This window comes from Pyxicephalus adspersus, chromosome 1 (assembly GCF_032062135.1).
Source record: "Pyxicephalus adspersus chromosome 1, UCB_Pads_2.0, whole genome shotgun sequence".
NCBI lineage: Eukaryota > Metazoa > Chordata > Amphibia > Anura > Pyxicephalidae > Pyxicephalus > Pyxicephalus adspersus.
In genome coordinates, this window is record NC_092858.1 from 137,917,568 (window position 1) to 137,943,406 (window position 25,839).

General features: G+C 36.8%; 2 protein-coding genes across 5 annotated transcripts in view; one reads left to right on the top strand and one right to left on the bottom strand.

Annotated features, from left to right (window-relative positions):
- The window catches only part of C1HXorf58 (chromosome 1 CXorf58 homolog), a 14,248-nt gene extending 12,508 nt beyond the window's left edge, over positions 1–1,740 (bottom strand). For both annotated transcript variants that reach the window (XM_072428391.1, XM_072428383.1), the window contains exons 1-2: positions 1,653–1,740; positions 137–259 (exon numbers count right to left, since the gene is read on the bottom strand). In XM_072428391.1, coding sequence (XP_072284492.1) covers positions 137–255 — 119 coding nt within the window. In that variant the 5' untranslated portion in view covers positions 256–259; positions 1,653–1,740. The remainder of the gene's footprint in view (positions 1–136; positions 260–1,652) is intronic.
- Positions 1,710–25,839, top strand: part of APOO (apolipoprotein O) — a 44,373-nt gene continuing 20,243 nt past the window's right edge. The window contains exons 1-5 of one of the 3 annotated variants that reach the window (XM_072428412.1): positions 1,710–1,839; positions 15,133–15,237; positions 16,979–17,098; positions 24,429–24,483; positions 25,164–25,259. In XM_072428412.1, coding sequence (XP_072284513.1) covers positions 1,831–1,839; positions 15,133–15,237; positions 16,979–17,098; positions 24,429–24,483; positions 25,164–25,259 — 385 coding nt within the window. In that variant the 5' untranslated portion in view covers positions 1,710–1,830. Of the gene's footprint in view, positions 1,840–11,835; positions 11,980–15,132; positions 15,238–16,978; positions 17,099–24,428; positions 24,484–25,163; positions 25,260–25,839 lie in introns of those variants that run through there. The other 2 variants (XM_072428420.1, XM_072428404.1) reach the window with 2 other exon arrangements.

Here is a 25,839-nt window from a genome sequence, read left to right on the forward strand (position 1 = left end):
ATATATATATATATATATATATATAGATAATGTAGAATATATAAAAGCATTATCACTGTGAGTCTGCCCCTGCCAATGAGACATAATATTTATATAACTATTTACATACTAAAATGTGCTAATAATCAATACTTACATGTTTGTTTCCTCTGATTGATTTGATTTTTCATGTCTTGCTGCTGGTAGAGATTCTATAGAGGCACTTGTAGGAAGACTAATAGAGATTGACGTACCTGACATACCAGATAAATTCATGGCTCTGAAACAGAAATAGATAAACACTATGATCTCAGTTCTCTGTTACAATACAAATTATTAAAGCACATATAAACCTAAAATATTTTTTTTTTGTATGAAAATCCTTCGTAGCGTGGGCACGATGTACAGTAATATTATGTCAATGCCACTGACACCTTTGCCAGTCCTCTTCTGGGTTCAAAGTCTTCGCTCATCCTTTTCTGTTGGGTCAGGATAACCTAATGTCAACACACAGTGATTACTTCTAGGCACAGAATTGTGCACTCTTTTTTTCCCCTTTGACCTGACTATTTGACCTGATTGACCTGATCTCGCACCTGCACAGTACGAGATCTGGTAAAGTAGCCAGAAAAAGGAAGAAGATGGGGGAAGATGGCAGCGCCTGCCGCTTCCTATGCGCACGGATGAAGAAAGATTCCAGGACAGAGCGGGACCCAATTGAGGATCGCTCCAGTACGATGGAAGGATCTGTGGAAATAAAGGTAAGTGGGATTTTCCTTATTTCAGTTTGCAAAGTTCAGGTGCACAGCCATCAATCCCTTCACAAACGGAGTCCAATAGGTCCCACGCTGTCCTGGCTTTCTTCTTCTTTCCAGCGCAGATTAGACAGCAGGCTTGACCATCTTCTTTCTTCTTCCAGCCACCGCTCATGTCACGTGCAGATGCAAGATAAGGTGATGTCTCCTGAAATATTGCGCATGTATAAGATTGCTACTTTTACATTCAGGAAATCCCCTTATGGCACATGCCCGATATCAGGAGGAGCAGCCTGTAGCCTCATGTGATCTATGTATCTCAGGAGGCTGTGGGTTTCCCCTTCAGTCTTCAGGGTGGCAAAGCATTTTCTGCTTCAAAGAGTACTTTACATACAAACTATACTTAACTAAATACTTTAATCTCATGTGAATTTGTTGCAAGGTTTCTTGCCCGCCAATACAAAATCTTCCTGTTTCAGGTAGTAGTATGCCCATGCTGTTTTCTGTAACATTACATATACTAAACATTATGTACAACCCTGCATTCAGGGGATGCGTACAGACCAAATAAATCAAGTTAGTTGACCGCCAATGCCACATGGGCTCTTATACCAGCTGGTACTGGGTATGTTGGTGGCGGCTGCCATGGAGGAAAGTGCAGTGGCAGATCCCAGAAGAAGGGAGTGTTATGTGGAGTACATTGTGACACTAATCCTGCTATAGTTAAACTATTTGTATCCACCTGGTTTTATTATCACAGGTTTGATTTATAATCCCCCTGTAAAGAACTCACGTCTGAAGTTACCATGACAACGACTCCCCTAATCAGATTCTGTATCAAAGTAAATTTATCCGCTCTAACAGTCTAGACTTTCCTTAGTCCGCTTTTCCCAAAGCGCAATATATTTTTCACCTTACCAAATTATTTCATCCTACGGCTCCCAAACCCTCGAATCGCTTCCTATTAAGTTTGTCCAATGCGAGTCTCCGTCGCTGTAGTGGGCGCTCATGGGAGGACGCGTTGCTAAGGGCCCTGCTGTTGCTAGGGCGAGCGCGGCCTGGTTTCCTCTTGCAGCACGGTCTCACCTCCGCTGTCATGTTGAAGGTGAGAAATAAATGCATGTCAATAGAAGAGAGTGAGCTCCTTATACAGCGTGCTGCTGGTTGTCTGCATGTTACACCCTGTGTAGTTCAGTGTCTGGGCAGTGTGAGGCAAGAAATCAGCCTGTAATCCTCATGTGGGTCATTGTGACCTGTGTGTACCTGGCAGGGAACTCCATTCACTCTACAGGCTTCTCCAATGAAATCCTTCTCATTGTATACAAACATATGTTACTAATGCAGAACTTGTCAGGTCTATAAATACAAACTTAAGTCTAAATTGTTAGTAGGTAGAAGAGTTTGTAAAGCTTCAATCCCAATAATGTGCTGCAGAAATGTGTGCAGTAACACAACACGACAACTCACAAACACATGCATTTGTCTGCTGCATTGCCATTTATTCACAACAAAGTGCACCAAGGCAGGGCAATCACTTATTCCCTATATTTCTGTGTGGTCTATCAGGGGCCTGTTTAAGGCTACATACACACATGCAATAATTATCGTTTGAAAACAAAAGATTAACCGATTGGTCAAGGAATATGCACAAATATTTTGAATGATCAAATAGTGCATGATTCTAATCCTGCTGTAACGATACGATCGTTCAAATATAATCCACCAATAATGTGCACATGCTAGACACGATCGTTTGAACGATGCAGGAAGTGACATGTACAGGAGAAAGTGTATCCGAGAACCATTCACGATCACTGAATGACCGTACACACAACAGATAGTGAACGGTCGTTGCCCAATCAGATCCGCCGAAACGGTTTTTCGTTTCCAGCGACATTCCTCGTTCATCAGTGTTGTTGACCACTTGTGCACTTTTTTTTGTTAACAGTTATCGGACGATCGGTCGTTAATCGTTTGTTTCCAATGACAAATATTGCACGTGTGTACGTAGCCTAAAGAAAGAGCTGCTGAACACAACAAATATCAGCTATGCTAAAAAAAAAATAAAGACATTTTTTTTCACTACCTGTAGCGCATGCACAGTGCAATGTACCCGCTGGGTCCACTCCTGCCATCTTGTAGCGGACTTATCACCACATTTTTTTACTTTATATAAAAGGGTAAATAACTATAAAATAATAATAAATGCTTTTTTTTTTTTTTTTAAATAGAAGTGGAGGCCTCCTACTTCTGTCTTTACTGCAATGGCTGAAAGAGAAGCCCACAGCCTTCTGGGATACACACATCAAATATCCAAGGAGGCTTCGGGCTGCTCCTTCTGTGCCTGTAGGGACTTTCCTTTCAGTAAAGGAGGAAACACCATCCAATCTCGTGCCCACGTACTTTAGAATCCGGTGACATAGGCAGAAGCAGGAAGATGACCGATGAAGATGCTTTCTCCTCACCAGAATCAAGAAACAATCCAGGGTGATGCGGGATCTGATGGAAGCCATTGTCGAGGGATCAAGGGCTCTGCAAAAGTAAAGGTGTGTTTTTTTTGTTTTGTTTTTAATGAAAGTTCCTCTTTAATGGAAAAGACTTTCTATGTAGAGGAAAAGATAGGTAAAGCAGTGACTCTGACATTCACTGAAACCTTTCCTGGTGGAGAATAAATTACTGCAATTGAAATGCATAGACTAGAGAATGTTTTAGTGAATCTTCATAATGTGCAAGTGTACTATGCAAAGAAAACAAGGCTTTTATGTGCTATATTTTCTTTCCAAAAAAAAAACGTAATTTTCTATGCAATCCATAGAAACAAAATTGTATTGTATTAAAACTAAAATATAATATATCTATATGTATATACATATAAAAAAAAGCAATTGTAGATACACAGTATACATTGTATTCTAAAAGTTGTTCCATATGTAAGACACATAGAGTTGCAAGGTTATTGAAAATGAAACTAAGGTTGGGTACACACGTGCAATTATTGTCATTGGAAAGGATCTTTCACGATCCTTTCCAACAATAAAAGACTGCACGATGCATGAACAAGCGCTGTACATACAGCATCGTTCTGCTCTATGGAGAGGGGAGGGGGAGAACGACGAAGCTGCACCTCGGAGACCTGGTCTCTCCCTTTCACTTGAATTTCGATCATTTGTCGTAGATTTGCCAGGATTGTCGTTCGGACGATGGACAACAAGCACTGTACACATGCAAGATTCTCATCCGATATGGGCACTTTAAAAATCAATACATCACTTTAATAAACTACAATCAGCCAGGTCTTTATTGTAGAAATAAACAGGTGATGCCCCTTCTGCAATAATCCGTTCTATCTGCAGTGATCAGACAGGTAAGGGCAGTTATTGCACAAGGGACATCAATTGTCACTTTTTGCAATAACCATCTGCCTGAATCTCCCATGGTAAAGGGGTTTTAGTTCCACTTTAAAGGCTAATTTACCCAGAACGTTGTGAAGCAGTGCAGTTACATGTTATCCCAATTCACTATTTTGCACCACCACAAAAATGCGTAGTCTAAATCGGCTTAGCATTAAAAACCCTAAGCGCGTTGTGGTTGTACTGCTTGGAGATATACATTGGAAAAGCTTGTTCAGCAATCGTTTATTCTAAGGCTGTATTTTACCTGCTGATTTACATTTTGCGGTACTTACACATTATTTCAAAGGAAAATTCATATTTAGGCAACACATCATGATGTTACAGTCAGACAGTTGTTGGAAACTGACACGTTTCACTGAAAAACCTCTTCTTAAGGGGTAGAAAATATCACAGACTGCTTTTTTATGCCTTTGTTGAAGCACATATACTCACTGAAAATACTAAGGGGTAGAGTAGATAAAAGCCTACAAATTCAAAGGATTGTTGTAAAAAAAAAAAAAACACCATTAGGTATCCTCCCAGATTATAGATGGAAATCATTAGGGTTCATAGTGTGAATCTGCACTGATTATAGATATAAAACTCCATATGCTACTGCCACACAATGCTGGCTGAAGATTAAGCTCACAATAATTTGTTACATTTCACAAGAGGGACCAGAGTTTATGTCTGCAGAACATGTGCAGTGAATACTGTATGGCCTGAAATTGGTACTGTCATTGTATGGTCACCAGAGGGCGCACAAGTACTGTGTAAGAATATGATGTCTATGTCTACAATGAAGCAGCTCCAACTTTACACATACTGTAGTTGTGGCATTGAGTAGACATTAATATTATTAAGTACTAGTTATAAAGCAACAACATATTATGTAGCGCTGTGCATTAAATAGGGGTAGCAAATGACAAACAGATACAATGACACTGGAGGAGAGGACCCTGCCCAGAGGAGCTGACAATCTAGGTGATTCAAGTTTATATGGTTTGAGAGAGTTGTGAAACCAATATAGAAAGCCAGATTAATGTAACATTACTTGATTAAAAAAAAGAGATAATCTTGGTAAAAGGCAGTTATAGGTTTACCAGAACCTTCAAGAAATTAAGGTGGTTTTAGACAAAAGTGGAGCAAAGCATGTCAGCACCCCTACTGTTCTGTCAGGCAATCACCCTATTTATCTTACCTTAAAACCGTCCCTGCAAGACACCTAAAAATACCTTGTGTTGTCTAAAAAAAAACTTCTTGTCTTTGGCTGTGCCCCCTCACTGCCCCTATTGTGTTTGCATTTACCCTGACAAGTTCACTTTGCAGTAAATTAACACATTTACTTTTGTTATGAGAAATGTAAACTCTAAATCAAACTAGAACTGTTGCAGTAAATGTTGTGTGACCATACAAAGCCAGCTGGGATTTTATAAAATCAGATTTCTGCTGTGCTAAGCAAAGTTCTCAGATACACAGGGAGCTTGCTTAGTGCAGAAAATGGCTGCTGACATTATTGCAACTTTACAATTTATACACTATCTATATTGCTATTTTTGTCCAGACCTTTTTGTAGTGCACCAGCACAAAACACTTGTTGGTAATTTAATAATGCTTTGCATTTGATACAGGAGAGAAATTCCCCAACACACTCACTGCAGGCCCTATCATAACATAGAGAAGGGTTAATGTATAAAGTACCAGTATTGAGATTGTTCTAGGTTACCAATCAAAATTCAAACCTGCCTTGGGAATGTAAATGTTATGGAAAGGTGTAGAAATATATATTTTTTTCTTTTTTTATATTTATAATTTTTTATCGGTTTTTCACAACTTATAATATATTAAAATACATAAAAAACAAAATATATATTGTCTTATTACAAAACATATAAGAATAGGTAAAATAAATAATTCAAGTAATAATACATACATTCCTAAAATTAAAACCTAGTGCAATATACTTTCCAAATGTTTTATTTAGGTTTATATATAAAATGTTTTACTTGATGATGTCAATCACATAGAAACTTAGTAAATATTAAATAAGAATACTATATTAATCCAAGGCAACCATGCTTTGTAAAACATTTTTTTATATAAGTATAATGTATTTTAACGGCTTTCTTTCAGTGTTTTTCCTGGTTTTTTATTTACTTGCAATGTGCCTTTGAACTTGATAAAAAAAAAGTGCCTAATATTACCCCCTCCCTTCATTGCATGTCCTACCTGTTTTCACTGGGAACATCAAGGTAATCTCTGTGCAGGGCCAACTTCTTGACCATAACATATATATTCTATTTCACATCAATTAAAAAAGGTTATCATATGAGCAAATGTTCACATCAAAATGGTGCTGCTCAGCAGCAGTTTCCTGGATGTCTACACAGGGAGGCTTTTACAGCTAAATACCATGCATAAAAATAGTACTTGGCGCTATAATCATACAGGAAAATTTTTATTAAACCTAATGGTCCGGCCACAGGGTATCTTTAATTGCTGTTATGGTAGCTGTTATGGAGCACCCATCATGTAGTTCTATTGTTTTGTACTTGTCTAGCAGTGACAGGTGACTGTCTCTCAGCTAATAAAACAGTATATACTCTTCTTAAATGTGGGAGCCCCAGTGGTTATTATTTCACATGCAGAGGTGAGCTTGACTAATTATCACCTTTCAAAAACTTAAGGCTTGTTGTAGAATTGTGACAGAACCACATCTTAAGGTACGTTAAAGAGGAACTAAACTCAAAGTCCCCCAAAACAATGTAATGTGATATCTATGTAATGTGAAAATTCTGAGTTTAAGCACTGACGTATGTGCAGTTGTAGAGTTGATACTTGCCAGTAAAACAACTGACTTCCTATTGTTTTTTTTATACACAGTTTAGTATGCCAAACAAGTCAGCCTTACACAGGATACACATAGGAAATCCTTCTAATTTAGCAGGTCATTAAATCTTTCACAGGAATTGGGTATGATAAATATATAACTCCTTGAGTGCATTTCCTTCAAAAGGATTGTACTGTTGCAACACAGCCTTTATATTTAAAAGTGACCAGCCTGATGAGAGCTATCTCATCTGGAAAGTATATTTTCTCAAAAACATTGTTGGTGTACATCAATTGTAATTGTATACATGCACACAACTTTAGCCATGTTTGCTGTTTACCTATGCAATGTACCATCTTTGTTTAGTAGTGCTGTATAGCTGGTTTACTGAATCTCTCTCTCTCTACTATATCTGGTTAAAAACAATGCAATCTTTACACCGGCCTATTGAAATGGCATAGCCATTGGTCAGTGAAAATGTTTCATGGACTGGGATCTTAAGTCTATGGTAATGGCTGGCTAATAGGGATTAACTGTTGGCCTGGTATACAAGGTCCAGTTAGCTAGACAAATCTTTATACTGTACAATATTTGAAAAACTATAACCATGCATATATAAATGTGATGTGCAGATCAAAAAATGCCATTAAAGTAACAAATCAAAGTAGATTTGTACAGTCTGCCATGTTGTCATATGTACTATTTGTGTGATTATCTTGCATTACCTCCCTTCAATTTGGTTTGATTTGGTGATGTTTAGAAAGTATGGTTAGTAGCAGCAGTGAATATTCCTAACTGAATTGGTTTACCCACCTATACAGGTACCTATACTATACAAAGTCTGTTCTGAGATTCTCTAGAAATTTTTCTTTTCCTCAGCTACCTCACAAGTTTTTACCAGAGATGATTTTCATTTGTCATTCACTGTCCTCATTCTCATAGTATATATAGTCCAGAAAGAGTATGAGGGTGCTTTAAATATCATATTTATCATAACCTTATTTATAATGAACTCTAGGGAAGTGGTCATTTATTCATACACGATTACCATAATGCAGATATGAGTTTTTTTCAGGCCTTCAGAGTGAATGAGCTGCCTTAGCACGATACACCTCAGCACACAAAGGTGCACATGTTCAACTTTGATACACGCAGAAGTGTTAATTGGTCCTTAATTGTAACCATGTCATATGTTTGCAATTCAGTGTTAAGTTCATGATGTCTTTCTTTGTACTGAAAGGAAATGTTAGTTCCTCATTTTGTACATGCTGTGACAGGCCCTGCAGTCACTCCATGTAGACAAAGCGTGTCTTTCAAACAAGATCGTGTTAGGTGTTTGGTTAGGAATGTCACATAAAATGAGTAATTATGGAGAAACCATGTATACTAATGAGTAATTTCACAAATGTGTTAATTTGTAGTCCATCTGTATTATGTAAAGTTCACTTTTAAATACGCCTGATTAGAAAGTATGGGAGCTGCCACTGCTGACCATGAAAGACCATCTTAGTTATCTGGAAATGCCTGGCTTCAGGACTCTGTCACAGACCTGGAACAAGGACACCTAATGACTCATCCAGGAAACTGATGTTTTCAGAAGGAGGGTCAACAATGGCTACCTAAATATTCTTCTCATGACAGGTTTCCTCCAGGTATGCTTCAGAAATATTCAGTCCTTAGCGTTGCTTTATTGTGTATTATATTGCATGTTAACATATGTTGTGTTAAATATCATGCTCATTTGATGCATGCATTATACATTTACATGACTTAATGTGCATGAATGTATAAAGGGCCCTTTATCTAAACAGGCCTTGCTGGTTTTATTGGAACAATTTTTAAATATGTAAAAACTTTTCATAGTAAACATAATCTTTTTACTTTTGTTACATTTAGGAGTAACAGTAAGATCACTTTTTAGGTTACAAAAAAATTGAATGTACCCCCTGTTCTAATGACCAGACTTTACACTAATGATAGATATACTTTTTGCAGTGAAATTATTTAGGCTACATGCTTTAGCGATAGTTTGTTATATCAGTTTTATGAATATACAAATCAGCAGTAAAATAATTTATTCATTAATATATCAGTTATATACCCATCTTTTAGCCCAATTGTGCGTCTGTGATAGAAACAAGAGTGTTTCGTGTGTTGGTTGCTGGGCAGAATTTTCTGTTGTGCCACAAACCATGCATAGGGAAAAGCTGGTTTCATTCACAGCTGTCCACGTTTTTTTTGTGGTTGCAACGAACACCCACTCACAGGAACAGGTCTCTGGACATTCTTGGTATATTAATTCCAGCAGCAGCCAAGTCCTGGAATAATCTTTCTTGGCATAGTGTACTGGGAGAAATGTAATTCCTTAATTTTCCGGACTGGAAATATTGTGAAGCCGAAAAGAACTGCATACAAAAGCTGGATAAATCTTTTCAAACAAAAAAAAAGCAAAAATAGTCTAATAACATAAGGAATTTCATTTACATGGTTCTGTTTTGGATAGTCTGTTGTGAAAACACAGTTTGCTTTATAGATATACTTGAACTGAAACTACATGGAAATAGACTTTACATAATGAAGAAAGAAAAAAAAACAACTTTAAATGTCACCTTTCTCCATTTAAAGGCTCCTAGGCTTAGTCTACACGGATTGTTTACCCAGCGTTTACCCTGAGGCTTTTAAAGCCCTTGTTTGAAATCCCCATGCGTTCCAATAGGTTAATCTACACCAGAACGTTTCCTTTAGGCATGTTTATGACATTTATCTTAAATCTTGCTTGCAACGTTTAAAAAATTCAAACGCAGGGTTAACACTGGAAAACACCCAAAAATGCTGGTAAATGCTTCCATTTATTTCAATGGGACATTTTCCTGCGGTTTCCCAGGCTTTTGAGCACGTAATATGCAAATTAGTTTAAAATGCGGTAAAACACTGGAAAATGTTGCATTGGCATTTTCCAGCATTTTAAAGCCAATCTTTAAAACGCTAATACAAGTGCATATAAACACAATAGGAACATTAACATGCATTTTTCAAAAACATCCATGTAGACCCAGGCTTAAATGTTTAATGTTAATTATTGTTTACTTTTGACTTTACACTTACACTTACACTTACACTTTACACTTGCTGTGATAGCAGCTAGGCAGAAGCCTTGTTCCCAGATACACAACAGCAGAAATTTCCTTGTAAAAGAGAGAAAACCCTATTGCTACAAAAACCCAAAGTATGTAGTCACTAAAATATCTTAATACTTTACCTTTAATGTGAAGTAGTGGGAAGTAATGCTAACACACTGTTTTCAGTGTTTTTTCCAAAAGGGGATCCACCAATGTGCCAAAAACAGCTGGCTTTATTCTAGTGTTACATAAAAAAGTTTTAGGAAGCCACTAAATAAAAAGATGCACTCATAAATGCAACTTCGATCGTGGCTCTAACTAGCCTACTCTGTATTTCCATCAGACAAATACAGACAATAAAGTATTCATAGACATAACATATCCAAAATTTGATACCATCAGTTTTTACAGTTTGTGACAAAACAGTAACCTTTTGAAACGTTTTATTCTTCATGTTAATTGATTGTACTGCTTTTTTTATTTCTAGGTATTACATGTCAGCATTACCAATTAACATTATTATTTTGACTGAAAGAGTATCTTTTTTGTGTGTGCAGTTTCTCTGAGCTTTCTCGTTTTGTCTTAGTCCTAGACTGGCTAATTTACCCAATTTACTGTAGCTAGTGATCTCTGAATGTAAGGATCATTGGCATTATTTTGCTCTGAGTGCAGGGCCAGCTAGGTTCCACTTCCAGGAGGCTGTCTTATTGATCAGAAGTAGATCTGAGTGGGTGAGAGTTTAAGAACCATTCAAAGCTGTTGTAGAGCAAATGTGTAATTACTACACCTTCTACCACCAACAATGCTACTACGTATTTTTTTTTTTTTAGTAAGGGCATTGCACATGTGGGTGAAGGTATGGGGTACTATCCATAAGACCGGATACACGTGGTTACCTGGGGATAGGGAAACAGATGTTAGGAGTTTGTAGGTTCTCCCTGTGTTTGCGTACCTCTAAATGGCAGTGATGTCACCTCTGTGTTTGCGTTAGATTATTTTGGGTACTCTGGTTTTCCTCCCGCATTCCAAAAACATGCAGTTAGGGTAATTGGTTTCCCCCTCCAAAATTAACCTTACACTGTATTAAAGACATATGGGACTTTATATTGTGAGCCCCTTATAGGGACAATTAGTGACATGACTATGGATTTTGTAAAGTGCTGTCTGTGTAATATGTTGGTGCTAAGTACTGTGTAGTAATAATAATGTGAAGCAAAGGGAATGCATACAACTATATTGTAGCTGCTATTAGGTAAGAGGGCTATAAAAAATAGATTTTACACATTTATTCAGGCTTTTAACATAAATACAGGTTTTAATACAATTATTTATAATACAATATTATATGCTTTCTGAAGACTAGGCCTTATTTAGTAACCCACTATAATTTACTTACAGTGGTAAGACTGGTGCCATGCTATACAACTTATGTTGTATGCAGCTTTAAACCGGAAAAGAGGTGGGCAAGTTGCCTGGGCAGTGATCCTAACCCCCACACTTAGATGCCACACCAGTTTGGATCAATGTCTTTAGTTAACTGCTGGATTCAGCTTTCTCCAAGCAAAACATGTCTCATATTCTGTAGAAACTTTTATTTTTTATCTCAAAACAATACTCATGAATTTCAGGTGGCCAATATAATATGCAGATGATCAGTAATGTTCTTTTTGCCTAAGCACAATTTTGCTTTGTGCATTCTGATAGCAGCTCCTGCTGAGTGTTCACCTTCTGAGTTCTGGCTCTGTGAGTGTTGACATTTACCAGCGATAACCTAGAGTAAACCTAGAGTTCAGCTTTTTTATTTTGTCTGTATAGACAGCACTATTGCAGAGATTTATGACAGGGTAAGATTTTTGTAGCCCAGTCCTAAAGGAACAATGCTGCTTCTCCAGAGATATATTACAGTGAGTATTGTAACTTTAGGACAGAAAGCTTGTGACTGGCATGTTTATATGAGGGCTCTTATTTATTTAGGTAATTTTTTGGAACAAGTCCTGTTCCATGTTTGCAATACCAGTTTTCCCCCTAGGACAGTTTTTGGAGCGAGCTGTCATTCTCAGCAGTGTGAGCCATTGAGAACTGACATACCTCAACGGTGTAATGGGCTAATTGTTTTTAATTGTTTCTGTAATAGTTAAACTCTGCACACCTATTTTCTGTACCTGTTCGTCCTGCTTGCTTTGCTAGGTAGACTGATGCTTCTGCCTAGGTAATGTGCTTTGTACATAAGCATAGTGTCTATGTGGCTGAGAGTAATGAAGGCTACCCAGAGAGTTATCTATCCCTGGTATCCACCATTGAACAAAAGTGGAGACCGTAAGGAACCATGCAGCAAAAAAAGTTTATAGTAGTAGAGCCGGTGTTCCATCAGAAAGTAGTACCCCGACCTTAATGTAGCTAATATAGACAGATTTATTTGTAAAACCCATAATAAAATGTGCTATTCTTGTTTTTCTTTGTGCTCGTGTAGTATTAAGAAATAATGTGTTTAAATGATACTGCCCACCATCAACATGTACTTTTCTGCTACTTTTTATTTGCACCATGCCCAAAAATAGACACTTTTCTAGGGAAGGGCTTTCAGGTAATTCTGGCTACCCCACCAGAATATGCTGCCATTTTGTGGCCATGGTAAAAAAAATCTGGCATGAAAGATGCTGTCACTGCAGATACATACTGCTGTCACTTCAAGTAGCTCTCATGAACTACAATAACCAGCATAGAAAGTGCAGCTGTCATTAAAGCCACTGTAATTGCAGACACCTGCACTGTCACTGTGGCAACAGAATCCTTCATGCTTATGCACACTTTTTAGTTTGTGCATTTGCAGTGCAGGATGGAGCAAAATCTGACTGCTGACTGGTACCAGAGATCTCAGTTAATGGTACTATCTATAATTGTTATTATCTGCATGTCATCCTAACTGGACTCGGGTTACCACTGCAACTTAACCACACACCCCTGAATTCTTCCACTAAGCATTCTTCACCCCTCAGCCAGCTACTTTTTCATGCCACCCACCTGGAAACATTTTCTGGGTGGAACACTGAACAGTATAGAAGTTAACTTTAAAGTAAAATAAATCCCCAAAGAGAATTAGAAGCAAAATGGTGAACAGAATATCTGCTTTGTGAGTCAAATATGGATGTTCGCTGCACTTCCTTTAATTTCTGAATTCAGCAGACAGGAGCATAAATCAGATGTTACCATGTACCACCCAAAGTGGTAATAGATGCCAGACCACATGTACCACCCAATAGATGCCAGACCACATTTTCTATGTATGTGATATATATATATATATATATATATATGTATGTATATATATAAAAAATTGCTGGACTTGGTTGTAGGGGTAAGTCTTATAAAGTAGATGGTGAGCAATTGTTAAACCACAATGTGTTAACAGGAAACTAAAAGACAAAGAGAGACCAGAACCTTGAGAATAGGTGCACAGTTACAGTTAAGCACAGCTACTCAATGGATTTTTGAATTTGTAAAGTTAATTTTAAATGTAACACTTTACAATTTACACTGTTAATGCTTCAAGAATTGGCTTTGTTCAATTTGAGGTTTAGTTGCACTTTCAAAAAATATAGGAAATCAGCTTCTGAAAATGCAAACTGCTCTGTCTTTGTTATGAATGACGAAAGGAGTGTAAACAAACATTAAGCACAATTTACCCATCCACAAGCCCTCATGCTACGTAAAAATTGGAAATTCAACAGGAATTGTAAATCCATCTATTTTTGAACTGATGTTTGTGATTTTTAGAACAGGAAGTATTTGCACTGTTGAAATACTTCATAGTATTTACATTGTCAAGCTAACATAAGGTTAGTAAGAACCATGATTTGCAGTGTTGTATGACTTTGATGGTTATGGGTATTTACTCTTTACAGCTAGTAATATGGAATTTTTTGTAAAAGCAAAGATGGTACATGCCTCCTCCACCCCAACCCTTGCAGTGTGTTTGTGGTTGCCCCCTGCAGTAAATCTGTTAATTTTCTGATACCTGAAAAAGGGAAAAAACACTGTTCTTTTATCCTGTCACTCTGTGGAAGGGGTAATTGAACAGGTAACAAGTATCTTTCAATTAATTTAAGCAAGAAGCAAACAAATTAGGGCCAACTTCAGCAAACACATTTTAGGCAGGTACTGCAATGTTTTTTTTTAAACCACATAAATGAGAATGGTTGTGAGCATCCCTTTCAGCATATTAGTGTGGACAGCTTAACCTTCATGTAAAGGTGGAACAAATAAAGCAGAACTAAACTAAAGAAAAAAAAACTCCTAACCTTTCCATACGCACGGCTCCAAGACTTTTTTTTTCTTTTTCTAGAGCTGCCCCGACTCTCTAAAATGGCCTTCCTCATCCTACTTGGTTTTAATTTAAAAGAGCACTCAAACTAATCTTTTCAAATTTACCTACCTGTCTTCTTTTGTCTGTTAAAACCCTCACTACTCAACCACCAATCCATATTCCCCCCTCTTAGTGTGTGCTGCTTCCCCTATCTCTTAGATTGTAAGCTCTTGGTGACAGGGCCCTCTCCTCCTCCTGTGTCACTGTCTGTATCTGTCTGTCATTTGCTACCCCTATTTGCTGTACAGTGCTGCATAATCTGTTGGCGCCATATAAATCCACAGTTCTTTAAAGAATGTGGGAGACATTTGTTCCCAATTCCTGTCTGTGATGGCACAGGAAACAAGAAGAAACCTTGCCAACATGAATACAGAACAGTACAAATTTGGTATGTTCACACTTCTAAATGTTTTGACCTTTCCTGCATACGAATGTTCAGCCTTATCCCTGGCCCTGGGTTGGTGATAATCACTCTCCCACATTTCTCTCCAACCACTAACCTATGGCCAAAAATCTAAAACCAATTTGTACCTGAAGTAGTGTGTAGAATAGAGAAATGGTATTGTTTCAATTGTATTACATAGTTACATAGTAAGTCAGGTTGAAAAAAAGACTATTAAACATTAAACAAAAAGTATTAAACAAAAGTAGTTTCATATGTTTATAATGATGAAGCTTTTTTTTTTTTTACCAGGCTGTGAAGTTGGCTTTCCCTGCCAGTCTGGGTTTTGCAGCTTTTCGTGTCCATGCAGAAAATGAAACTAAGGCTTCTCCTACAATAGTCCTAAAAGTAGAAGAGGTAAATTGTTTTAAAGGGGGGGTGTTGGCGTTGTTTGAAAATACATTATTGTTCTAGGGCTTGTGTACATGGACGTTGGTTCATTTCAGTTAGTACCAGTGCAAAAGGAACTAATGAACTCAGAAGCTTCTTAGAAAAACAGTAATCGGCATAATTAGGATCCAAATGAATGTTAACTCCTAATGTTAAATGAAAATCCAATTGGATGTTGATCTAATCTCAGAACAGTTCAATTCAAAGTTTGAATTGGTGTGAAATCTTGATACACACACATTTTTTTTTTTATGTAGAAAATAGAGTTACAGATTGCCCAGGTGTTATTTAGATTATTATTTGTCTTTCTGACCCCATTTGGAAGATTTTACTCCACATGGTATCCAAGAAAAGAGAGGAATACCCAGTTTGAGTTTGAATGGAATCAAGCTCAAACATTGGTCCTATCACCTATCAACCAAAACATTAAAACCACTGACAGATAGCCACTGAAGTGAACAACATTAAATATTTCATAAGAAAAGCACATGTCAATGGGGTTGGAAATATTAGGCAGCAAATATAAAGTCTGGAGGCCAGAAAAATGGGCAAGCATAAGGGTCTAAGGAACTTTGATATAGCTAGACAATTCCTAAATTGCGGGTTCTGTGGGGTGTTCCTGTATGCAGTGAATAACACCTATAAAAAGTGGTCCAAGGAAGCACAATCAATGAACCAGCATAGGGATCATTGGATGCTCAAGGCGTATAATGGAACTAAACTTAAAAAAAAAATCCTTGCACAGATCCCTTTATCCCTTCAGGGATGTCCTCGATTGGGTCTCCCGTCGTCCTGTAATCCTCCCTTGACCTGGATAAGAGGAAGTGCTGGGCACTGCCATCTTCTTCTTTATTCTTCTGGCTACATCACCCAATTTAGCACTGTGCAGACGCAAGATCAGCTGATGTAGCCTACTTTAAATGGGGTAAAAAGAATGCCAATCTAGTAAGAGTGACCATGCTGACTCCTATGCACCACCAAACGTCTCTACAAAATGTGCATGTACTGTAAGCCTCAGAACTATGCCATGGTTCTGTGGAAGAAGGTAGCCAGGTCTGATGAATTATGAATTCCTCTAGATCATATGGATGCCAGGGTGCATATAGGTAATTTATCTCGGAAGAAATGGCAGCAGGACGCACTATAGCAAGGGGAAGGCAGTGTCACATAAGGAATCTGCTGCTAACATATTGGTGCCTGATAACCATGAGATAAATTTAAAAGTCTTGAGTTCGTGTCATCAGTCCGAGCTGTTATTGTGGCACAGTGGAGACCTACATGATATCTAGCTGGCACTGAATCCAAGTGTTGTTATTAATATGGCCTAGCTCCCCTGTGAAAAAGAAACATGTATATCAAAATGTATGTAATGCAGTTGTTTACAACCTCATTTAAATATCTGGATTACTATAGGGCTAAAACAAAGTGTACATGGAAAATTGTGTACATATGTTTATGGGGTCATTATCGTGCAGTATGATTTTCAGTGGTTCTGTTTGTAGAAAAGCCAGTGCTTTTGTATGCTCTCTGTTCACTCAAAATAATACCCCTATAAATATTAGGTCTATTTTATCATCCAATAGAATCACAATTTTAGAATCAAAACTCTATTGCATAAATGGTGTAGTGATTATTTGATTATTTAAGGATAAAATACGTTGTGTACATAGTGCCATTTTTCTTAATCTTTTGCCTTAAAATTTTGCAGCTTTCCTTGTATTCCAGCCCAGTGCAAGACTCCAAATTTGTTGAAGAAAAGCAGACTGAACTGGAGGAGGGAATTTCATGGCTCAGACAGTCTTTAGTTCCATATACTAACTGGTGTCAGGTATTTAATATATTTTCTTTGTTTAAAAGTCTGCACATACCCTAACAGTGGTTGTGTTGTCAAACATTAACAGTCCCGTGTAGTGCAATTTCATAACAAAGATTTTGTTTAACTAAAAGGATCTTCTTAGTTCCAGAGAGATCATTGGATATTTAAATCCCAGTATATAAACAAACAAGGTTCATACTTGCACAGAGAAGGAGAACTAAACCCAAGAACAAAAATGTAAAATAATGCAGCCTGCCAGTTCATGGATGTTATGGTATAATTAGTTTAGTTTTAGGAAACAAATATTTTGAGAAAGTACAGAAAACACCTTCGAATCCCGACAGCAATGCAATGTTTACTTTTAGATAGAAAAAAGTATATCTTTTTATTTGAACTATTATTCTCATAAGACATGTTTAAAATCCTGACTATATGCAAACACAATTCCCTCCTAAGATACAGTGGAGAAGTGAGTGGAGTAGCCCAGGGACAGGAATTGTTTTATTGGCAAAGAGTGATAATAAAGAAAAAAAAAACACAAATAGAGCCTCCACAACAGGGAATATTAAAACTGCATTATGTACTACATTTTTTTGGGGGGATATGCTTTACCAATAAATAAGATGTGTTGTAATATTTTCTTCCTTATTAAGTTTTTAAGAGAAAAGTATAGCGTAGAGTATGATGCAATTTATTAGTTGTGGATAGAGAAGAGAATGGTTAGGACTTAGTTTAGGTTTTTATTGCAATCTGCGTCCGCTGTGCAGTTCATCTCTAGATTTTCCAATCTCCACTGACACCAGGGCAGAAGGCGATAGAACACATACATCTTTACAGTTATCACAGGAAAGAAAGTGAAAAGAACAGTTTCAGTTATGACATCTGTAACAGGGATCCCTGCACTTGTGTCTCCTGCACTGAAAGGGATATCTGAAACCTTGTTTAAACCCAGACAAATAAAGAGATACATTTCCCAGCAAGGGCAAAAATAGTGATGTATAGAGGTTCTGGAGATTAGGTTCTCCTAGTTTGAAGGTTAGTGATGAAAAAAAGAACATCTACAAAATTTAGCATTCATGTAGATTGTTTAATATTTTACTATAAATGGAAGAAGAAAAAAACAACTTCATGTTTGCAGATATCAATAATTGTTACACATAATGGAATTTATTTTCTGTGATATTATTCATTAGTTTGGATTTTGGATAAATGACACAATTCAGTCACGTGTATAGTGAGTTGCTTCCCATAAAAGGGAAATTGTTTGGTACAGCATGGTTTGACCTAGTCTTGTATTGTACTAGTTTGGGGAAAGTAGACTATTTTTAAAACGGCTTAATTCCCTCAGACAATAAGCTGTTTTTGCCATGGTTACATAGCCTTCACTCTTTTCAGACTAGTACTTTCTGTCTTCTCCTCTTGCCTAAACCAATATTTGTGTCGCCTCAGAGTTCAAGCTTTTAATGAATAACTTGAACTACAAAAAGTAAAAAAAAGATTGTTTTTGCTTTCAGTTAAAGGGATAGTAGTGACCATAGGAAAAATAAATAGGCATAATGCTGTTAAAAAAAATATGCACACAAATACATTACATGTCACTGGATGTGATTGTTAGTAATTGTTTTCAGTGAAAGTAGGAATGAAGTGTTGTACAAACTGTGCTTTCGTTCTGTGAAGAGGTGTGGTACAGAATGAGTGGTAGGCATTCCGCTGCTGCCTTTCCATCGGAAACATCAACTGTCATTGGATTTCATCACTGGGTGACATCAGGGCCAGTTACACAGAATAATTTTCACTGGAGACAAACATGAGCATTTCTCTTGGTTAACAAAAATGAAGAGTCTGTACAGAACTTTATACCACACTCAACCATCCCAGCTAAACCTGGCAAGGAGTTGACACGCCTGGGCTGTGCTCCTGGGATGCACAAAGGATATTATAAGTGACAGTTCTAGGACTGTAATAAATCCTCAGTTCTTCAACAGTAGAAATGCATAAAATCTTATTCCAAAACTAAAAACCTGTGGGTTTAGTCAGTATATTTGGAAAGAATATTAGCAGACTAGACAGAATTTCTTAATCTGAAATATTGTAATTTCAAAGTTTTATTTATGTTAACTAATAAAGATCTGAAATTCAAAACATAAAAAATATAAAAAAAGTGGATCTAAACTGTTATTTATGCCTTCATCACACAGACGGGCACTAGGAAGACATACTGTGGGTGTGAATCTGTGCATAAACATACCTATAGCTCTCTGGTTTCAGTTGTGGCAGTGTGCTAGGATACGGAAAGCAGAGTGTTTTGTGGAAGATCGAGAAAATGTATTTTATTGCAGTTCTTGTGCGGCCTGTTTGTTTTAACATACCTACATAAAAACTAAATCCAATGTTTCTAAAAGTCTATACCTTTCACAAACATTGCAAGTACCGAAAAATAACTGTTGGTCTGCTAGAAATTTGGTGTGTCTCTTATTTCCTGCCTAGGCTGATCTAATACTTTCAACATTATAAGTCCAGCCTGCTGGACTACAGAACTCTAAGTATTACCTACCTATCTCTTGCCCTTCTCCATATAAATTGATTTCTTTCCCAGCAAATTAATGCTGCTACCTTGACACTCAAGAGCCTGTCCACACAAGAAGAGAATGTAAACTCTTGAGAAATGTAATTCTAGGGGCTTCTGCCTATGTCAGTAGGAAGTGACCATTTAGCATCAGCTTCTGTAAGAATTTACTCTTACAAGCTTTGTGATGATGTCACAAGGAGTTAGTAAAGTTGTTTCTCACTATAGGAACAAAGTGAAAGAGATAATTTTGCTGTAACATACTTTAGGGAGTAAAAGAGGTGTTGGGGGTAAATGTGGGTAATGCCTGGAAATTCACTTCTTTTTTTAAATGTAAATTTTTATTAAAGATTTTAACATATATAAGAATACAACAATGCAGGAACCCAAAAAAAACAAATAAAACATATATTAAACAATAGGAGAGGGGAAGGCGTAAAATACAGAATGATGTTAGAACATAACCTGTGTTTTTCTAAACCTTCGTATCAGTTATATCAATACACAATCATTACTTGTCTAGCATCACTTAGAACAAATGAGCATTCTTAAATAAACGCCTTTGCAAAAAAAAAAATGGAGAAGGAAAGAAAGGAAAAAGAAGAAAAGACGAGAACAGGAAGACATACAAGATCTCACCAGGGAAACAACTGGTCCAGCCAACCATATTTGAAGTGCAAATGAGCAACACAGAAAAATTACAGGTAATCTGTATTCTATAATAGAATTGCAATTGCTTGTTCCCATGGGGCCCAAATTTCCTCAAACTTCTCCAGTTTGTTATTTGCTATAGCAGATAGATGTTCCGTCAGCAAAATATCCCCTACACGTGTCCTCAATTCCACAACGGGGCGGAGTGGGTGATTTCCAATGCACCGAGATGAGGCATCTAGCCGCCGTGGGAATATGCATCAAAAGGGCCTTCCTTGGTTTAGAAAGTTCGTTATGGGGACATTCAGCAAATGGGTCACTGGATCTAAACTAATAGAGGTTTCCAGTATTTCAGTGAGCAAAGCATTCACCCCACTCCAGTAAGGCACTATCTTAGAACAGTTCCATAAAATATGAAACGGTGCCCACTTGAGAATCACACCTCCAGCAACTATTACCGCAAAACGGATATATGGAGTAAAGCCTGTCTGGGGTATATTACCAATGCATACAAATTTTATATACATTTTCCCTATACAGTGTGCATACCGAACTCTTATGAGCTTTACCCCATATAACCTGCCACAGCTCTGGAGGGAGTTCCCTGCCCAGAATGGTCTCCCATTTAGTCAAATAGGCATGCTTGACTAAAGGCATTGCAGGTTCAGTAGTCAATCTTAGGTAAATCTCAGAGATCAGCCCTCTACGAGGTGGACCTCCTGCACATACACGTTCAACTGACGTGAGGGGTGAAAAGACAAAGTCTCTAGTGAGAGTTTGGGGGAAATTACGGATTTGTAGGTAGCTGTATATGGCAGATGAAAGTAGTTAAAAAAAATTGGATTGTAGATCCGCAAAGGGCAATAACTTTCTGGTAACTGAATTAAAAGTATGTCCAAAACAGAAAATCTGTTTAGAAACCCAGGGAAAAATCATACACCTAGTCAAGCTATCTGGAATTTGAGGGTTGTATAAAAAGGAAGTTAGTAAGGATTTGGGAGAGGCAAGACAGCACTTTTTTTTAGTACAAAGCCAAAATCATCTAGTGAACTGCAGAGGTCCCAATAGGGATTAGTCAGGCATATAGTGCAGGGATCCCCACAACATTGGGTTAGGATGTGCAGGGGCAAGCCAAAGTTTCTCTATCTCCGTCCATCTGTTGTAAGCCCTAAATACACTTAGTTTTTATACATAATGCCCCATTTTCTGTGTTTTTTATGTTTACAAGCAGTCTACTCTTGCTTTCCGTGCTTATTTGGTAATAAGGACACTCATAACACTTTGTAGCCAGGAGTGGTAAACTGTGAAGCCGGCATTACAAATGTGTTTTTTCTTTTTTACGAAGACATAAAATATTAGGGTTAGTGGGATGTTCTGAAGGATAACAGGTAGGCATGGGTTATGTTGCCAGTGGGGGTCTGTGGATGGAATAGCCTCAGGTGTGCCTTCATATTTAATCTGAACACCTAATTTTACTGTAGCCTGGGCTCAACCCCTTACACTAAATCAATGACCCTAATCCAAAAGAAAGCAGCACTTGGGTTGGTGCCAAAACTTTAGGGGCTTCTGTTGAGAGATTTGGGCTTCTGTCGATTGCATCAATTTGATCAGTTTTAAACTCTTCTGAGATCATTTAGAACTCAATGACTTTCAGCTGCAGCTGACTTTCTTCTGACATACATTTGACCTGCTTCAAGCAGGTTCTGAATTCACGTAGACATCAGAATCCAAAACCCACTTGAATAGAGCACAATCCCTTTATTTATTGTTTAATTTAAACATTCTTATTCTATTATGTTCTATAACTCACTGAGGTATGTATTATTATGATCAATAAAAATGCATCTAGTTTTAGATGTTATTTTTTTGCTTTTATTGCTCAGGTTCTTTTCCTGGGAAGCCTGTGCTCTTTAGACATGCAATGATTACTAAACTGCCATTAATAGGAAAATAATAGTTGCTGCACAAACAACTCTATATTACTTGTGTTTCATAGTGTAGGTGTTGACAGTTTTTACCAGTTGTCAAGATAAATGATAAATATCTGGTATTTAAAAGGTACTTTCTTTCATAGCATAGGCATAAGTTTTAATGTGTCTCAGAAGGATAATTCTGATTATGTGGCTTTATAAAAGTATGCCCAGCCTTGATATTCATAAATACATAAAAAAATATAAAAAAATAAATAAATATAAAAAAATAAATTTTCAAATATTTCAAGAATAAATATTTGCCTGCAAAGCCTGTCTGCTCCTACTCTTTTATTTACATAGGTTTTAATGGAGAAGGTGTAATGAACAAATTAATGGTTATCTGGGTATAACAAAATATCTAGATTTACCTCTGCTTGCAGTAGAGCTTTACGATCATTAGATGGCCAGTCTTTAAGCCTGGTTTTTTAAAGCTCTCGAAGACTGGAGAAGATACAGTTTTTTATGGGTAACCCTGGGTGATCGAGCAAACATTGAATGGATTTCTTAAAAATTATTTGCTATTTGTTAGCAAATATTTTCAATCCTGGATGAGATCCATTCCAGGTTTACTGGATCACCCAGCTCCACCCATGAAAGTGTATCTTTTCCAGTCTTGATGAACTTTAATAAATCAGGCCCTGATGTGTGCATGCTATGTGCACAAACAAAAACACTAGCTAACTAGCTAAAGGTTGTTGAATCGCCTAATAGCTGTTTTTCTCTCTAAGCTCTGCTGACATTATTGATGACCCATTACATTAAACATGCATTGTTGTGTGATGTCAGCTGGAGCAGGTTTATTGGTAACCTGAAATTCAAGGTCAGTATTTATCTTTTTATCTCGAAATGCTACTATAGCAAGTTACAGTTTTATTTTGTAACAAAATGTGGCAAAGTGAATTGACAAAACCCTTTTTGTGCTAACAGAGTTTTCTTTGAGTGGTAAAAAAAAAACAGTCATTTGAACACAATTGTTTACTGTTAGATTCTTATTGTTACTCTTAAGAATTTAATTTGACCTTTGTCTTCCAGGCATCTTTGTGATGTTTAAAATAAAATGTTTGCATAATTTTTCCTTGGTTTGTGGTTAGTTTTGTTATCTGCACGTTTACAATCATTAGAATTGGTCAGCAGGGATCTAGAAAAATCTGGTCACTGTCTTTTTTTTAAATTTAATTTGTGTCTTTAAAAGCTTCCAATTGAACATCAGCTTTTATCTTGAGCCAGGTCATATGAAACTAAATATTGAATATTAGTTTACAATTATTGTTAAGATTTTGTTAGGATATGGCTTTTTTATTCAATTTGTAAGAGCTTCAAATTTTAGGCGGATCATATGGAAAGGAATGTTGAATACTATTATCATATTAACGTTAGGACATTATTTAATTGAAGTCTTTCCAGCAAGCTTAATTTATTTATTGTGCTTGTTAGCTAAGTAATATATTCAGACTCCTTTCAAAAATTAAGAGCATCAAATTTGTTTAAATTTGAAAGCAAATTTGCTACAGTTTCACAAGGAGTGCAAAGAGTTCTAAGGAAAAATTGTTAAGTAGATTCTTTTTTTTTTATAGTGTATATATCTATTTTGGCAAGCCGGTTCTTCACGTAAATAATCCCTAAACCAGCAGCATATTCCATTGTTTTTCTCCTGAACCACTCTGTTTAGTATCCAAAAGTACACAGTGCTCATGGTATGAAGGTGCACATGATTCTCATTTCCCTCATGTGTAGCATTGGTGGTGTTGAACCCATGGGGCTAGGAGGAAAAGAGTCCTCAGCCCTGTGTAAGGTTTGATTTACTCTAATTGGAGTTTACACATTCTGCCTTTTTGCTTTTATTGTCAATTGAGTTGGAAAGGAAGCAGAGCAAGCAACAGACTAAATAGGCACTAAGCTTTTTCATTTTACCAAGTGCTCTCTATAATCTAACAGACTTCATCAGAATACTTGTAATGAGGGCTATGACTGTTACTCATTTTTGCCAGCAAAGATCAATGGAGGGGAAGTAAAAAAAAAACATTTTCCACTAAAAATAAAATGTATTATAAATCATTTCCATGCAAATTTATACTGTAGGATAGCACTATATAGAGGAAAAAAACATAGGCTATCTTTTTGAAATTAAAATTGTATGATTTATCTTTTGTAGGATGTATACACCAAGACCAAGCCTAAGGTAGAGACTGCAGTGGAACATTCAAAAGGTATTTATATTGTGAGGTGTGCCAAAGAAACTAAAAAACAATACAAAGAAATTGATCACCTCTGTATAATAATTCATATATTTTAACATCCACTTGTATCTTCTGGAGATTCATGATATAACTATTGTAAATCAGAAGAAAAAATGTTGCCAGTGCAGGTAATAATGGGCAACAAATGCAAATTTAGGCAGGGAAAAATCTAGATTTTGCTTTGTTTTATCAGTTTGTCCCTAATAGTAGTGTTTTTAGTACATGTAACAATTGAAAATGTAATTTTAAGGTCAAGATACAGCTGCAGTGGCCTACCATTACACCACATCCCAAGCATGCAAAAAATTACAGGGGCTTACGGAAAATCTGTCAGGAAATAATTATGGGTGCTGTATTTACTGATATTTGTGAAAGTGCACGCTCAAGCGTTAATATCATCAAGATTATTATCATCACTGACAATCATGTGGATACCAGGTGACCTCACTACTTATATGCTCATGCTTGTTCAGTTCAATAGTTCTTCATGTAGTAATAAGGAAACCTGGAGCATTCATCAATAACAAGTTAGAAATGGAAGTTCTATACAACTGATTTTGGGAATTTGGGGAGCAAGATAAGCAACTGGTTCAGCACAAACTACCTTTGGGAGAAACTAAGAACTCCTCCTTGTATACCTTTTGTTGCAGTGACATATGAATATCTAAAAGATGCACCACCTGGATTCTATCCCAGACTTGGCCTGATTGGATTTGCAGGAGTCATTGGCTTATTCCTTGCAAGAGGTCAGTATATGAGCTGCCAAGTGAAAATGACTGTTTTGCAAACAGGGTGCAACCACAATCAAATTTATACTTTTCAGTATGTGATTTACTTTAATTAGGATTACTGTCGCTATTTTTTTTTATTTTTTTTTTTATTATTTTTCTAGAACAGTTTATACAAAAACACATTTCAACAAAAAATAATTTTGATAACCATCAGAAACCACAAACGTTTCTAAATAGGTTTTCCGAGCAGCTTTCAGATCTGTTTTCAGTTTTTCCCTAACACGTACAGTTCCTGAGTTATGAGTACTAATATAGTTAACATTGTACCGATACATGCATAACGTATTTTGTAACCACCAATAAAGTGAATGTGAATATATCTTCAGTGTGAAGTAAAATAAGGAACACTGTGGTAAATATCTACTAAACAGTGTGAGTCAGGTACCATTGTTTCTTCAGAGATGCTTAGAGTATGATTTTATTGTGTACTCTTTGTCTGGATTGTCACGGTACAGCATCCAGCAGTAGGCAGCCATACTTTCATTCCAGAAACCTTGGTAGCGGTGCTCCATTAACTGAATGTCCTGGTAAAAAC